The 16544-nt window shown below is 33.9% G+C and overlaps 1 protein-coding gene across 2 annotated transcripts in view; it reads left to right on the top strand.

The window, feature by feature from the left end:
- Nucleotides 1-16544, top strand: part of LOC126775000 (phospholipid phosphatase 2-like) — an 84747-nt gene that overhangs the window by 53615 nt on the left and 14588 nt on the right. For both annotated transcript variants that reach the window (XM_050496708.1, XM_050496709.1), the window contains exon 2: nucleotides 3231-3327. In XM_050496708.1, coding sequence (XP_050352665.1) covers nucleotides 3231-3327 — 97 coding nt within the window. The remainder of the gene's footprint in view (nucleotides 1-3230; nucleotides 3328-16544) is intronic.

The following is a 16544-nucleotide window of genomic DNA, read 5'->3' on the forward strand; positions in this document are numbered from 1 at the left end:
AGTGCATAGGCGTCTTATTGATGACCTAAATGCCACTCTTTGTCAGCATTTTGTTTCATTTATGCATTATTGATGATATTAGATGTGTTGTACGTTAAACGAATATATACCACTTAATACCTACTTTAATTAATAACACAAGTATTGAATGTGTCGTTCGTTTATTGGATTATAAGGTTTGACTCAACGAATCATCCGTAACAGCCTGTGAATGTCCCACTGCTGGGCTAAAGGCCTCCTTTAGCCCAGCAGTTCCTCTTTTTGAGGAGAAGGTTTGGAGCTTATTCCACCACGCTGCTCCAATGCGGGTTGGTAGAATTCACATGTGGCAGAATATCAGTGAAATTAGACACATGCAGGTTTCCTCACGATGTTTTCCTTCACCGTAAAGCACAAGATGAATTATAATCACAAATTAAGCACATGAAAAATCAGTGGTGCTTGCCCGGGATTGAACCCACGATCATCGGTTAAGATTCACGCGTTCTTACCACTGGGCCATCTCGGCCACGAATCATGAATGTCACCAATCTCTCCAGTGCTTTTATTTAAGAACACACTTCGATACTCACCCGTTAAATTTTTATAACCGATTTTTCTTTACTTTACTATTTTGTTACGTGTATTCTTGAAAAGTTATAATTATTATGATTGCATATCACTTCTGACATTTCACGACCATTTTCTGCGGTGTTTCGATTTTGTTCTTGGACTAGCCATACTGATCTCTCTCTGGTCTGTCATATTGCCGTCTCATCGGACGGATATGAGATATGACCTTTCTCCTCACTTCTAGTACATACTAAGACTAAACTGAGAATATTAGCTTTACTTATTCAGTAAATGTTTACTTGAAATTGAGTAAGAACGAAGTAGGAACGAAGTTCTTTTACACGCCTTACAGTACTGTACTGTCCTCCGAGCGCGCATTTTATTACAATTTCGTCTCGTTTAAAATAAATAAACTCACAGTATTACAAGCTATAAGGTTGAATGGTATTAATATTCTTAACTGAGAATTAATCTATGACATTAAGTCGCCAGGCTGCCACCATACAGGTTTATTTATTTCGAGTGCATTTAAATTTGTTTTATATGACAACATTTGTAAGCGAACTATGCGAAAGCGAAATATGCGACTGGCATTTATACTGCCTTAATAATTTGCCAAACGGTATTGCCAAGTTGTAGATTTACGACTGACATTTTAAATGGTTATCTTTTTCTTGTGTTCATAATGTTGTTGTTCATAATGAAACTGCCTCAAACTATTTTATAACTAATTAAATAAAGCTTGTTAATGAAGTTAAATAGTCCAATTAAGTTTCTATGTGAGAAGTTCACCTACAAACAGTTAACAAACATAATTTACGGCATTTTTAGTAAAGTGTTAGTCTGTGTTTGTCTTTAACAAAAATACTAGAAAAAAAAGAAAAAAAAAAAACAATCAAACAAAATCTCTTTACATTTACTTATCGAAAATTAAAATTGTTAATTCATAGTCCAAATGCCCCATACAGTTGTTAATTTTTTTTATTTATTTACAATAAAAACACGGTTGGGCAAATGGCTCACCAGATTGTAACTGACCACCACCTAGACACTGGCGCTGTAAGAAATATTTAACTTTCCTTATATCGCCGATGCGCCACCTTTCTCCAGGAAGGATGTCTTGACATTGAGAAGAAGTCGGAAACGAAATGACACGGCTTTATATATTGACGAAAAATGTATATTAGCATTATCTGTGACGTCCATACAAATTCATTGATTTTATGCATACTCTTTATATTGTATCTTATATAATATTTCGTATATATTTACTACTCGTCAGCAATATATTTTTTTAATAGGTAATTAGTCATTATATTTTGATTATTTAAGAAAAATATATATATAGATAAGATAGATATACATAGAAATGTAGGTGGCCCACATGCTCGTCCACCTTCCTATTCTATATAAATATATATATATATATATATACAAATATAAAATATATATATAAATAAATACATTTGTTGGGAGATCCCGTGGGCAAAAAAGTATTCCGAGTTTGTCTTATAATAAATAAATAAAAAATTACTGATATATGTCAAGATTACAGTTTTGTATTTTTGAAATGAGAACCTAACTCCACCAAACTGCTAAAATCGTGGTTGGTGTATACAGGCGATAGATTTTCATTCGACCACATGCAGGTTTCCTCACAATGTTTTTCATCACCACGGAGCACGAGAGAGAGATTTGAACTCAAAATCATCGGCTAAGATTCTCGTCTTCTAACCATCACGGCTCTGATTATGCATTTATCATCAAACCATCAGAAATGATTTCTTTATGATATTCGTGCCTAGTCTAGTAGATAGAAAATATAGACCGAATATCCCGGATTTAAAGCCACATAAAGTTACCTTACAGTTTTCACGTTCTTAATTTGAATTTTAATTCAACTCGTGTGGTACTAAAACACCATGTTGGAATACTCCAAACCATTCACAGAAGAGCACAATTTTGCACATTATTCCAATATGTTACCATAATTATATTTATTACTCATTAATTTACATATGTTTTTATGATACAACAGACGGTGGTCTTATATAAATAAATATAAACATTATGTTTATATTTTATTTATTGACGATTGTTAAATTACAATACCGTCAGATGTAAGTCTTCATTCGGTTCAAATGTAACACGGTTAAAATTTATAGTTGCACGTTACCGATGCTGTTACTGCGTTATAACTATTTAACGACTGCGCACGTCCAAAATATCTGTATGACTACGGAAATGCAATTGAGCAACGCGTTTCAAATTGTTTTTGTAATTGGGATATTGTCGTTTTATTCTTATCCAAATATATGTACAGTATATACGATAGAGTCGTTTGGTAAGCACGTGAATATTAAATAATTAAACCCGGGCAAGCAGAATGATCTTTGTGATAATTTTGAAGGAAAACATAATGAGGTTACCATTACACGTTGCATGAACGTATAACGTGTAATCAAACAACCTGTGTTGGAGAAGTGCAGTGGAATATGTTCCAAAACCCTTTCCTCAAGATGTGAGTAGACCTTTGCTCAGCAGAGGGACATTTATAGGCTTTTATTTGTACTAATTTTACACGTCACTTAGACCAAGCTCATTATAGTATAGCATATATATGATAAAACCTCCGCTTTAATGTACATTTTTGTTAATTCTTTTTTATTTACTTCCAGGCTGTATCAGAGCAACGTGTACCGGAGCCAGTTGAGATGCAGGCCCGCCAAGGCCTCCTATGGCATCTACTTATAGACCTACCCATACTATTGCTTGGTGAGTCATTATGATTATTGGTTTTAAACCACATTTTATCAAATTATGCAAAAACTGTGATATATATGAGTCTTAACCCAGGATCCGGGAAAATACCATTGTGCCTGCACGTGCATAATTCGTGTTAGCAATTTACTAAAAATCTTCATGACGTAAATGATCTCGGAAACGACTATATATATCCATTGCTGAATTATTACATTCCAAAAAACTATATATGTGCTAATGAAACTGTCGCGTTTATCTAGTGGGTTAATAAAATCTTATAAAGCAGCAGGAAATCAAATCCCGGAAATTTAAAGCACGGGATGTGCCATTAAAAAGTTATGAATATTCAGCCAACGAAACTCAGTAGCAGTGCGATGTGTGTTTAACCCTTGACTAAATAACCTTGACCAACGTATTTACCTACGTAAATATATTTACTTAGAAGAACGAGCATAATATTACAAGTTATACTTACAATATTTGAATATGGCTAACACGAGAATTAAAACACTAAAAAAATAAATGAATAAATTAATCATAAAACAAAAAAAAAAAAAAAACTAATTGACCTGCATTACAGTACCATTTGTGATTGCACAATTTCCCATAATATATAAACATTGTACGTATTGCACCATGAAATAGGAATCATAACAATAAATAACGGATATCAGGCGGGCTGAGTTAAAATTGATGAGCCACTCGAGCGATCGATCACGTCACATCACGAAGCGGTCTGTGGGTGAGCGTTTATAGCTTTTGGAGAAAATCTATGGAGAATATGAATTGGAAGTGATAGCTGAATATGTAGGCGATATCCCCATCTAAATGTTTTCTGGCGAAATTGGTTTGGGCGCGATTGGAGTAAAATTTTAAACTAATTTAAATGAAGTTTCATATATAGGATTTTACATCTGCCTCGAATAAAATATGAACTAGCGATTTTTAATATTTCATGATTCCTATTTTAATCAAAGGTAGTAGAGATTTCCCCTACATGAAAAAAGAAAAAAAAGAGATACGACAATTATAGTCCAAATTTAAGTTAGCACCACACTTCTCTGCAGGTCCGTATACCGTTAATCTATCGGTTTTTTAAAATGTATAGTTGCGCATTGGTTATGAAAGGGTAAAATTAAATACGCAATATTTATTACATTCTCGGGTTGTATTTAAAGAAATATTGGGTTTGGTTGGTTTGGTTTGGTCTGTTAATTCTTAATAGCATACCGGATGTAAAACGTCCATAGTATTACACATCTATCACCTTATGGTATCTAAGATGCTATGTTCCATGTGTCTGTATAGAGGATCACTCCCATCAAACTGGATCATAACAAGACTAATTGCTGTTTGGCGGTAGAATATGTGATTAGTGGTGACCTACCTAAAAGTCAAAATCCCTACCACCAAGTATGAGTGAGATCATAGAGAGTGCACCTGGGCTCCTAGGCTGGCAAGTCTTTATGATTAGCAGCTGCGTGTGAAATTCGGAAGACAGTATATTACGTTCGATTTCGCGGTAATGGAAGCCGATTAGTTTTACTATCAACGATTGCTACCCGCTCGATATCTTGATTACAGCTTATAAGCCCAAATGATAGACGTTTATCTGAGCCGTTGGCGTTTATATAAGCCAAGATGGCCTAGTGGTAAGAACGCGTGAATCTTAACCGATGATCGTGGGTTCAAACCCGGGCAAGCACCACTGAATTTTCATGTGCTTAATTTGTGATTATAATTCATCTCGTGCTTGACGGTGAAGGAAAACATCGTGAGGAAACCTGCATGTGTCTAATTTCACTGAAATTCTGCCACATGTGTATTCCACCAACCCGCATTGGAGCAGCGTGGTGGAATAAGCTCCAAACCTTCTCCTGAAAAAGTGGTGCGGAGGCCTTTAGTCCCACTGCTGGGAGTGGGACATTCACGGGCTGTTACGACCTAAGGCAGTACAGAGTAAATTATTAAAACAAGGACTTAATAACATAGAGGCTTACTGTCTTACTACATTATCTCGATTCTCTATATTTTTTATATATTCACTTAATTATATTAGTGTGATATCATGTTCAGAAAAACGGTTGTGTATTTTGATTATTTAATGAAAGGTATTTATTATCTTTATATAATGGTGTTTTTTTATAGAAATTAAAAAACTTTGTTTCTACTTTCTAAATTTGTCATTGTATAGCACATATTATCGTTAGTAAAATATAATGTTAATACAAAGTATATAACATATAAACAATATACAACGCATGGATACATGAGGAGTATAGGTTCAAGTTCGGCTTATGTCGCAATTTTTTATATTGTTTTGATATGAAAATATTCTGAAATCTGTAAATGCGTTTTTTTAACAAACAAAAGTATTAATTACGTAGGCTTTCTTTTGTTACTATAACCGTATAGACAACTAGCCTTTACCTGCGACATTCATGTCGTGTATTGTCATTGAGTATTTCATCTAAGAAACAATTGTCATATAATTTGCTACACAGCACACCGCGAAGCGAAGCGGCGTGGTAGTTGACACCTAACACTTAAGTTACATCCTGTAAATGTTCCACGGCTAGACCAAGGCCTCCTTTCCTTTTGAGAAGAAAGCTTGGTGTTAAGTCCACCATGCTACGCTGATGCAATGATATGTGAACGATTTTTGATCCGACATCATATGCAGGTTTCCTAACTATCTTATTCACAACTGAAAATGAAATAAACATAAATTGTGACTCGACAATTCACTGATGCTTATCGGCTCATCTTGATTTACTTTTCAAATATCTTATGTTCCTAAAGTTCTCGGCCTCATACAAAAAAAAATGCGACAGACTGAAATTCTTTCGCGCATATATATAAGTATTTAGAAACACGCGTGCATTGTAAAGTTTTTGTACAATCGTGGAATGTATCAATTTCAAACTGTAATATGAATGTTTTGTTTTTTTAAGTATCATTTTGTGTCTCGTTCGTGTAACCTGAACTGCTCACTGTTGACATTAAGTTAACACGAGCCTCGTTTAAAAGATGTTTAAACCTCTAAAAGGCACTTTGTTTGTATTGCAACTGGTTTACTGCTCAGACCATAGAGTTAGGAATATTAGATATATCACGAATATTTTAATCAGTGAAATCGCAATGGATCAGCTTGCTGGTCCCGAAACAGGAAACCACGCAGACATTTTTAAAGAGGCCTTAACAGATTACTGTTCTTTGTTTATTTTTTATTAGAATTTTTTTTTCAATTATTTAAATTTAGTAGAAAGTTAATCATATCTATTAACCTAAATATATTTAATGCGATAAAGAAGCGTCCGTTTAAATAGATTTAGAGATATCATAATTTGCTTCATGAACATACATCCCTTCACAGACACATACAAATACTTGAATTCAACATACGCATGATTTTCAAAAATCGAACGCATTACAACATTTTAAATGTATATAAATGCTATTTTTACTAGCTTTAAAACTCTGTTAAGATTATTAAAAAAAAAAAAAAAGCCGAGATGGCCCAGTGGTAAGAACGCGTGAATCTTAACCGATGATCGTGGGTTCAAGCCCGGGCAAGCACCACTGAATTTTCATGTGCTTAATTTGTGATTATAATTCATCTCGTGCTTTACGGTGAAGGAAAACATCGTGAGGAAACCTGCATGTGTCTAATTTCACTGAAATTCTGCCACATGTGTATTCCACCAACCCGCATTGGAGCAGCGTGGTGGAATAAGCTGCAAACCTTCTCCTCAAAATGAGGAGAGGAGGCCTTTAGCCCAGCAGTGGGACATTCACAGGCTGTTTCGTATCGTTCGTATCGTAAGATTATTCACCAGACATGTACGCACATGTGATCCGGTAACAATTTAGCAACACTATTTGCTGTTTGTTCCCGGCTTTTATGTTTTGATTTATAATTTAATAGACCCTGAACGAAACACAAGAACCAAATGCTAAAACTCGTTGAAGGTATTATAGAACGTTATATAGATTCAGATATAAAATTATATAATTCATAATGTTCCTAATTCGAAAAACCGCGAACGGTTGTCTCTCGTCCTTTATTGATATAAATATATTTTTAATGAAATTCAAACTTCGATTGCAAGCAAAAGTCATTGTTATAAAGAGTTTGACATGATCAACCTCCTTTAATATCAACTACAGATCTAGAGTTTTCAGCGTCATATATCATGATAACAACTTAATAATTATATAATATTTAAATATTCCAGTTCAATTTATGTATCGAGGAATAGGCGACGTGTTTTTGGACGAATACTGTTTAGGATTACAAGATTTAAATCAATAACATGTAATTTATTAATAAAATAGGCTACATGTAGGCTGGTTGACAGCAATTAAAAAATATAACTTAAATAGTAAATAACAACGATTAAACTCACATGTTACCATTTTTAAGAAATCTTGAACATTTATATTATTATTTTTTACCTTTATATAGGTAAATACTTTAAAAATTATATCGCAAAATTTAGTTTTATAATCCATTCCAGTAGATTGAAGTAATTCAGCCAAAAACCACAGGCATTCACTAATAGATAATAAAATTCGACACGTCAAAGATTAAATAGGCTGTCATCTCGATTTTCATCTTGGGTGGTCACATGACACCTGACTCGTGAATGACACGAGAATGACATAACGTGACCGCGTTATTGAACCATAGACAAATAGTGCTCTTTGCCCTGTCCAGCTTTTTTTTTTTTTTATAGAATAGGAAGGCGGACGAGCATATGGGCCACCTGATGGTAAGTGGTCACCAACGCTCTTAGACATTGGCATTGTAAGAAATGTCAACCATCGCTTACATATCCAATGCGCCACCAACCTTGGGAACTAAGATTTTATGTCCCTTGTGCCTGTAATTACACTGGCTCACTCACCCTTCAAACCGGAACACAACAATATCAAGTATTGCTGTTTTGCGGTAGAATATCTGATGAGTGGGTGGTACCTACCCAGACGAGCTTGCACAAAGCCCTACCACCAGTAAGTATACACCAGCTGTCGAGTAAATACTTTTTTATTCATTTTAGAAAGCCAAACGGGAAAATAGGCAACCTGATAAACAAAACATGAGTTCTTACACCAACAATGCGATGAGAACCTTCTTTTTACTGTTTTAATTAGTAAAACAGAAGAACTACGGACGAAAATTAAAATTGTAATTCTGAAATTTCAACTGTGATGCGGGCTGTAAATAAAATATAATACATCAAATTTTGAAGGTCGAAAGGCATGGACAACACGTCTATATATTATTTAAAGAAAAAAAAATGTGATAGAGGTAAATTGACAAACCAATCGCTCTAAAAGTAACTCCGCAAGTTCTGAAAAGTTTGTCTCCTAGAGTGTGAGAGTGCTCGCGCGTGCTACTCGGATAATTCTAGTTGTCTATAGTTTCTAGTTATACACTTTCAAGGTATTTTTTCTATAATATAAATTAATTTTGTCTTAGTTATATTAGTATGCATTCCTTAACAAACTCTAAACGACTGCTGTTTTGACAGGACTCAAAATATATCTGTCTCTTTCTAGCGTCGGATTAGTGAAGATTGCAATTCGTTTTGCTAAAATGACATAAAGGATTGTTTACAACAGGGGTCGAATTCTACTAATTTATAACGATTACGATACGTTCCCGATTCAACTTTGAATCATCTGTATTTATTCGAATCAGAACTGAACCGATATGATGTTAACATAAACCGTTGTGTCAAAACTAAACTTAATTCTTAACTCTTATAACAATAGTCGATAATTAAATTAAATAATAGGAAAACCGGCAACGACCACGCTTCGATTCGATTGCGATAAAGTGACAATTTGTTAGTAGAATTAGACCCCAGAATCACAAGCGTTATGATCACTTAAAACCAACAATTATTAATCCGCACTTAAACAAATGCGTGTGTTCCTTTCCTCGTGTCAATTTATAACAATTGTTTTAATTGCCACCTGACTTATTAATAACGGAGTCTTAACATGATGACCGCATGTTAAGAATCTGCTTAGATTATTTGTTTTTTTTTTATAGTATAGGCAGGCAAGCCGATAGAAGAGAACGAGAAGAGACGATATTAGCCTGATGGTAAGTGGTCACCAACGCCCATATACATTGGCATTGGAAGAAAATATGTTAACCATCGCTTACTTCGTCAATGCGTCACCAACCTTGGCAACTAAGATGTTATGTCCCTTTTGGCTGTAATTACACTGGCTCACTCATCCTTCAAACCGGAGCACAGCGACACCAAGTACTGCTGTTTTGCGGTAGAATATCTGATAACTGGGTGGTACCTACCCAGACGAGCTTCCACAAAGCCCTACTACCAGTAAATTTAATTTGATTAAGAAACATAAATTAATTATGTATGTCAAAGTTATCCCAAGTGAAAACTCGATTTCAATCATAGCGATACATCGTTACGATAACGTCGACCTCACTGATTTCGGCCACGGCGAAACTGTGCAGGACACATTATAGTACTATTATTCTCATAAATGCTTCATCTTCTGGTATAAGTATCTTCTGGTGGCATTGTCTCTTCTGAATATAATAATCCTAATTTTAATGTATTGTAACGCGAAATTATTAGATAAACTTATTTGACTAACATTTTGATAATAACAAAAGTTGTTAATAGGAATGAACTTATTTGTATCGAAGCTATGCTGTTTGTCGTTGTCACCGTTAGTTTCGAATTATCGATAGTTTGAATATATCGTGTAAAGTTGAACTGTTCAATATTCCCTTCGTGGGTGGTCGCGACACCTGACACTGTTGACATATCACAATGTCACGATATGTCCCGTTGTCGTGTGTGTCTTGTTCATTTGTAAGTTATACCACATAGGACGATTATATCGTATATGAAGAATAATCATTGTGTATATAATGTGATTACATTGTAAGTCTGTTTTTAAAGAGCAGCCTCTGCTGAGAAGAATATGCGTGGCCACATGTGTATTCCACCAACCCGCATTGGAGCAGCGTGGTGGAACAAGCTCTATACCTTCTCCTCAAAAAGGGAGAACGGGCCTTAGCCATTAAATTTGGTTTGATATTAAAAAAAATATATTTTGCCCGTCTGGGTACCACTCAGTTATCAGATATTTTAGCGCTAAATAGCAAAATTTGTTATTGTGTTCCGTTTTAAGGGTGAGTGAGCTAGTGTAACTACAGGCACGAGGGACATAACATATCAGTTCCCAAGATTGGTAGCGCATTGACGATGTAAGGTTGTTACAGTGCTAATGCCTATGGGCGGTAGTGATTAGGAGGACTATTTGACTGTTTTCCCGTTTCCCTACCTTTTTTATAAAAAAAAACTTGTTTGAAGCAAGTACTCCTAGTTTTAGTTTAGTAACAAGGATTATCATTATTTATAATCGAATAAATCATTTATTGGTACGTAATCATAGTTTGCTTTCTAATTTGGTAAGACATGAATACTTAAATGCTCCGCTATAGTTATCAATACATTGAGGAATACAGAGCTGTGTTTTATTATTTAAAACTTTCCTTTAACGATTTATTTATGATATACTAACACATTTTTTTAAATATCGAATTTCGTGTCAAAATTATAAGCAGGTAAGTTACAATATAATGGAAATTCCTATTATTACCTGTCATAAATTAGTTCTGCGCCGCAAGGGAATACAAAATCACCAATAGTGATAAAATAACTTATATTTTAATAATAACAAAAAGTTAAATTTTAATAATATTTTTTTATTCATAGTACCATAACGAAATGGAACGTTACTTAAAGGAACGTTAATCGAAATTTATTTTATGCAAACCCGTCTGTTTAGGTACCACCCACTCACCAGACATTGCAGTTAAACAGTGAAACTGTAACCATAGGCACAAGTGTATGCCTATGTATATTAGTTCTCAAGATTTGTGGTGCATTGACGATGTAAGGGTTAATACTTTTTTACAGTGCCGAGGTCTATGATTGTGGTGACAATTTACGTCATATGCTAGTCCGACTACCTATTTAAAAAAAAAACCGCAACGAATTTTAAGTTGAGCTTAATTTTGACATGTCCTTGGCTCACGCTATCGTTTTACATCTGACAGGCGCGTCACTTACACGCTACCCGCATTGTTGACATTTCGTGACACGTGTGACGTACGGTACTATCGAAAAGAAAATAACATCACAGTATACCTTTTTTCTATAAGTTATGTTATTTCTAGTAGCATCAAATAGGAATATAGAAAATCTATATTTAGAAATTATTATTATTGTTATACCTATCAACTCAGCTGCCTTGTTACATCGAAATTCTGATTAGTATAAAAGAACACAACGCAAATAATATGCAAATATATAAAGTAAAAGGTATGAATAATTATGTAATATATTCAACAAAATATCATAACCATACATTGGTTTAGTGAAAGTAAAATCATTGTTTATATATATGTTTTTGACGGATTGTTGAAGATCAATGTCAGTGTTATTGATATCACGGGTTTTCACTGACAATTCAGATTGAACGCTTATCAGTATACTGACTGACACTGACATTGTAATCGTTGTTTATTGGTACATATTGGTTTTTTATATAGTTTTGTTTGCTTGCTGTTGGTTATAATGCCCTCCAGACCGATTTCAGCCACGGCGGCCAATCTCAAGAGAGATTAGCCAACTACGCAGGAGATATTATAGTGCACAAGTGTGTGTGTAAGCACAGGTGTACTCTGTCTTACCTCACTCTCATAATCTGATGGGGCGGCAATCCGACACGGCCGAAAAGAGGCACGGGAGTGTACACACTTCCAACTTCCAGACTCCGGGCTGCTACTGAAAATTTTCTGACAGAAAAACCCAATAACTTTTTATTGGCCCGATCTGGGAATTGAACCCGGTAGTAGTACCTCCGGGTCTGTGGCCTTACATCAAGCCACAAGAGCAATGAGGCAGTCTAATTATCTTGGTTATATAATCTATATGAATGATCACGTGAGTGGAGCTTAGAAAAATCAAACATACACGCGTTGTCAGGGCAGTACATAAGTACAGAAAAGGACATAGACTACCAAAAATCTGAAAATTTGTTACGAAAAGTAATCTGTTGAAGGGTTAACCAAGGGAGTGTTCAAATTTGAGTTGTAGTTAAGTTACGTCAGTATATAGGCTGAGTTAATGCTGTCTATTGATACAAAGTCATTCATAACGATTAATGTAATATGTTATATGTTTTATCGCCACGTTAAATACCATGTGGTACTAGTAGAAGCCTGCATATTAATTTTTTTTTGTTATCGGTCCGCCTAGAACTTGCAAATGGGTCACCTGGCGTTAAGTGGTCACCACCGCCCATAGACATTGGCGATGTAAGAAATAATAAACATCGCTTACATCGCCAAAGCGCCACCGACCCTGGGAACTAAGATGTTATGTCCCTTGTGACTCTAATAGCTCTGGCTCACTTATCCTTCAAATTGGAACGCAACAATACTAAATATTGCTGTTTGGTGGTACAATATTAATATATCACTTTATAACAGCTAAGTATAAAACGAGAGTCGAGATGGCCTAGTGGTTAGAACGCGTGAATCTTAACCGATGACCGTGGGTTCAAACCCGGGCAAGCACCACTGAATTTTCATGTGCTTCATTTGTGTTTATAATTCATCTCGTGCTTGACGGTGAAGGAAAACATCGTGAGGAAACCAGCATGTGTCTAATGTCATTGAAATTCTGCCACATGTGTATTCTACCAACCCACATTGGAGCAGCGTGGTGGAATAAGCTCCAAACCTTCTCAAAAGGGAGACGAGGCCTTAGCCCAGCAGTGGGACATTAACAGGCTGTTACTATACTGTACTGTACTGTAAGAATAAAACTAATTTCAAACACCATGTTCGCTCCATGTTTAAAGCTGTTGAAATGTCAAACGACATCGTACTTAATATCGTAATTGGCTGTAAGTTTACACAGTCGTAAAATGAACATAATATTCTACTTCAAATTACAAGAACCTATCTTCCTTACAAATGTTTATTTAAATATAAATAACTATGCTGTATACTGAATATATATATGTTTGCTATTACAAAATATCACTGTATTGTAATCGAAACTGCGTAAAAATGTTTATTTAAATTGCTTTTTTAAATTCACATGAATGCAAAATTATTCTGCTACTAATATTGACTCGCGGTTTCACCAGCGTGTTAAGGGGAGACGGGCGATTATTAGGAAATCGGTTCAGTAGCTTAGCTTTGAAAGCGTAAAAGACAGTCAGAGTTACTTTCGCATTTAAAATATTATTATAGATGAGGATATGACGTACATCGTATTGGTACATTATAGATCATCAAACTTTGAGTTGTTCAGTGCATAGACGCCATTTTCATTTAAAAAAAAAAAACAACTATAACCATAACACTAGAACAGGACGGTGTAGTTAGCTACAAGAACCTCCTACAGAGGTTCTCTATGGAACATTTAACGGTTCACTTTAAAATTAATAGAATTTATATTTATAACTCGAGATATTTAATAATGAGTCAGTTACTGTTTTTAATTATTCTATTGTTTTGTAGTTATTATTATTATTTGTTTTATGGTTAATAATAAGGTATTCGTTCATTTTGTTCGATATATTTTATGACTGAGTCACAATTCAACCATACGAATCTTCCTTTAACAATAATTAGCAATTTATAAAATAATAAATACCAAGCATATAGAACACAGTATATTACATATAATAGCATATATCGTACATTCTGTAAGAAAAAACCCGAACCTCGCCGCAGAAAATGGTCGTGAAACATCATAAAGTGACATGCGACATTGACCATAATAATTATAAAATTTCAAGAATACACGCATCAAAATAGTATATCATAAGACGTTTGTCATTGCACCTTTTTTTTTATAGAATAGGAAGGTGGACGAGCATATGGGCCACCTGATGGTAAGTGGTCACCAAACGCCCTTAGACATTGGCATTGTAAGAAATGTCAACCATCGCTTATAGCCAATGCGCCACCAATCTTGGGAACTAAGATTTTATGTCCCTTGTGCCTGTAATTACACTGGCTCACTCACCCTTCAAACCGGAACACAACAATATCAAGTTTTGCTGTTTTGCGGTAGAATATCTGATGAGTGGGTGGTACCTACCCAGACGAGCTTGCACAAAGCCCTACCACCAGTATACCAGTATACCAGTACGTTCGTGTCAAAACGTAAATACTACATGAGATGATTTCACTTTGACCTATTGTAGCGAGTTCTTACTTTTTTATCTAAGAGCACTGCTGGTCAACACTTTTGAGCCTATCAATAACAATGGTTATTTGCGACTGTACCGTTTTATTGCTGATCATAGATTTCACAATTAGGCACAGTTTATTAAAACAAAACGATTCGTCGTAATCGGACTATTCTATTGTAATCGATATTTTATTCGATGATGCAATCGTTGACGTTTTGTGACAGTTATAATTGGTGTGCGAATATAGTTAGGAAACAATTTTAAATAACGAAGCACTTTGTATGTTAGGAGTCCAAATCTAAAAGTCGGTCTCAAGTATTGAATATGGTCAAGCATTATTATAAATATAATTATCTATGCAACCATACTTATAGTTATTTCTATATACATTACAATACCTTATATATATATTATTGTTTGCCTTTATTTTCTTCTGATATTTTTTTTGTACCGTGTATTAATATAAGAGAATTTAGGCAAATTTATAAAGGCAATAAATAAAATGAAACCGATTAAATTTATTTTTTTAAATAATAATGACGTACATTTTTTTTGAATTTTTTATACTTATTAACTATATTACTATAATTCATAGTCATATGTAGTTTAATATTTTTTTAAAAATTCAAATCTTTATTAAACTAAATTTAAATATGTTTTAAAAATATTAAATAAAAAATATTAAAATCTTTTAAATTTTAACGACACGTTGAAAATAAATAAGGCTATGCCACATCTATGATTCATTTTTTTACATGCAATTGATGACTACAGTCGATTAACGCTCAGCCCAATAGTTAAATGTATAATTTAGAAAAGGGACTCAATTATTCATGAGATTTCAATTATGTAAACGTGTCACCGTTTAAAGTAAAATGCGTTTCGAATTCCTATAAAAAAGACGGATATGAAAGTGCTTTTTTTTGTAATTCATCTTTAAATTAACTACTAATAACTAGAATCAATGTACTGTCTTAATATAAAGTAATTATCATATTTATCATATTTTTTGAAAACTGCATGCGGTAACAATTTTTTTTTTTATAATTTATATATAATAGATAGTAGATTAAATATTTCCTAAATATATTTCAAAACAAACAAGACAAAAGCTAAATGGAAAGGTTAGAGATGACTCCATCACACGGCTCCAATACAGCATTTCGTCTGAAACGTGCAGTTTTCCTGAAGTTTTCCTTTACCAGCGAACAAAAATGAATTAAACACAAAGTAAGCACATGAAAACTTAGCTATGCTTAGCTTGAACCCATACTCAGCTAAGTTCTACGTGTTACTTGTATTTTTTTTTAAATATATGTTACAGTATAACACATACATCATCAAAAACATCACGCCATACTTCCCTCATGCCACTTAAAACTTTCGGAAACGCAAGAACGATTATGTACAATAAAATGTATTGTATTATTATCATTTTAACACGTCGCGTACACAAAATCGTTTCCTGTTTGCCAAATGATAAAAATTTATTCGCTATATGACAAATACGTAGGTAGGTTACTTGCCTGCGTTCAGGCTTAGTCGCTTCCCGTTATTATCTAGCTTTACCGTTTTTATGAGACGGTTCCAAATTTAAAATATTGGTTCGATTATCTATTACGCGTTGCTTATTTTTTTTATTACAGGTCATATTTATTACTAATTTTACCAGATTAAAAATTATAACATATATATATTTTTCTCACAGTATTAATTTGAATTTATAATTTTGTATCAATTTAAGTCAAAATTTCAAGTCATTCTACTATATTTCGTAAATAAATTTAAGATTAATTATTAAGTAAATAATTATACCCTTCTAAATAAAAATAGTCAACCTACAAACATACCTCTAAACGGTTACAAGATACGATCACATTTTAATAAAACACATTTCAAACCTTACGACGTTAGAAATAAGAGACAAAACATTTGATTTTATTTGTAATAAA

Source organism: Nymphalis io, chromosome 17, assembly GCF_905147045.1.
Source record: "Nymphalis io chromosome 17, ilAglIoxx1.1, whole genome shotgun sequence".
In the NCBI taxonomy this organism is placed as follows: Eukaryota; Metazoa; Arthropoda; class Insecta; order Lepidoptera; family Nymphalidae; genus Nymphalis; species Nymphalis io.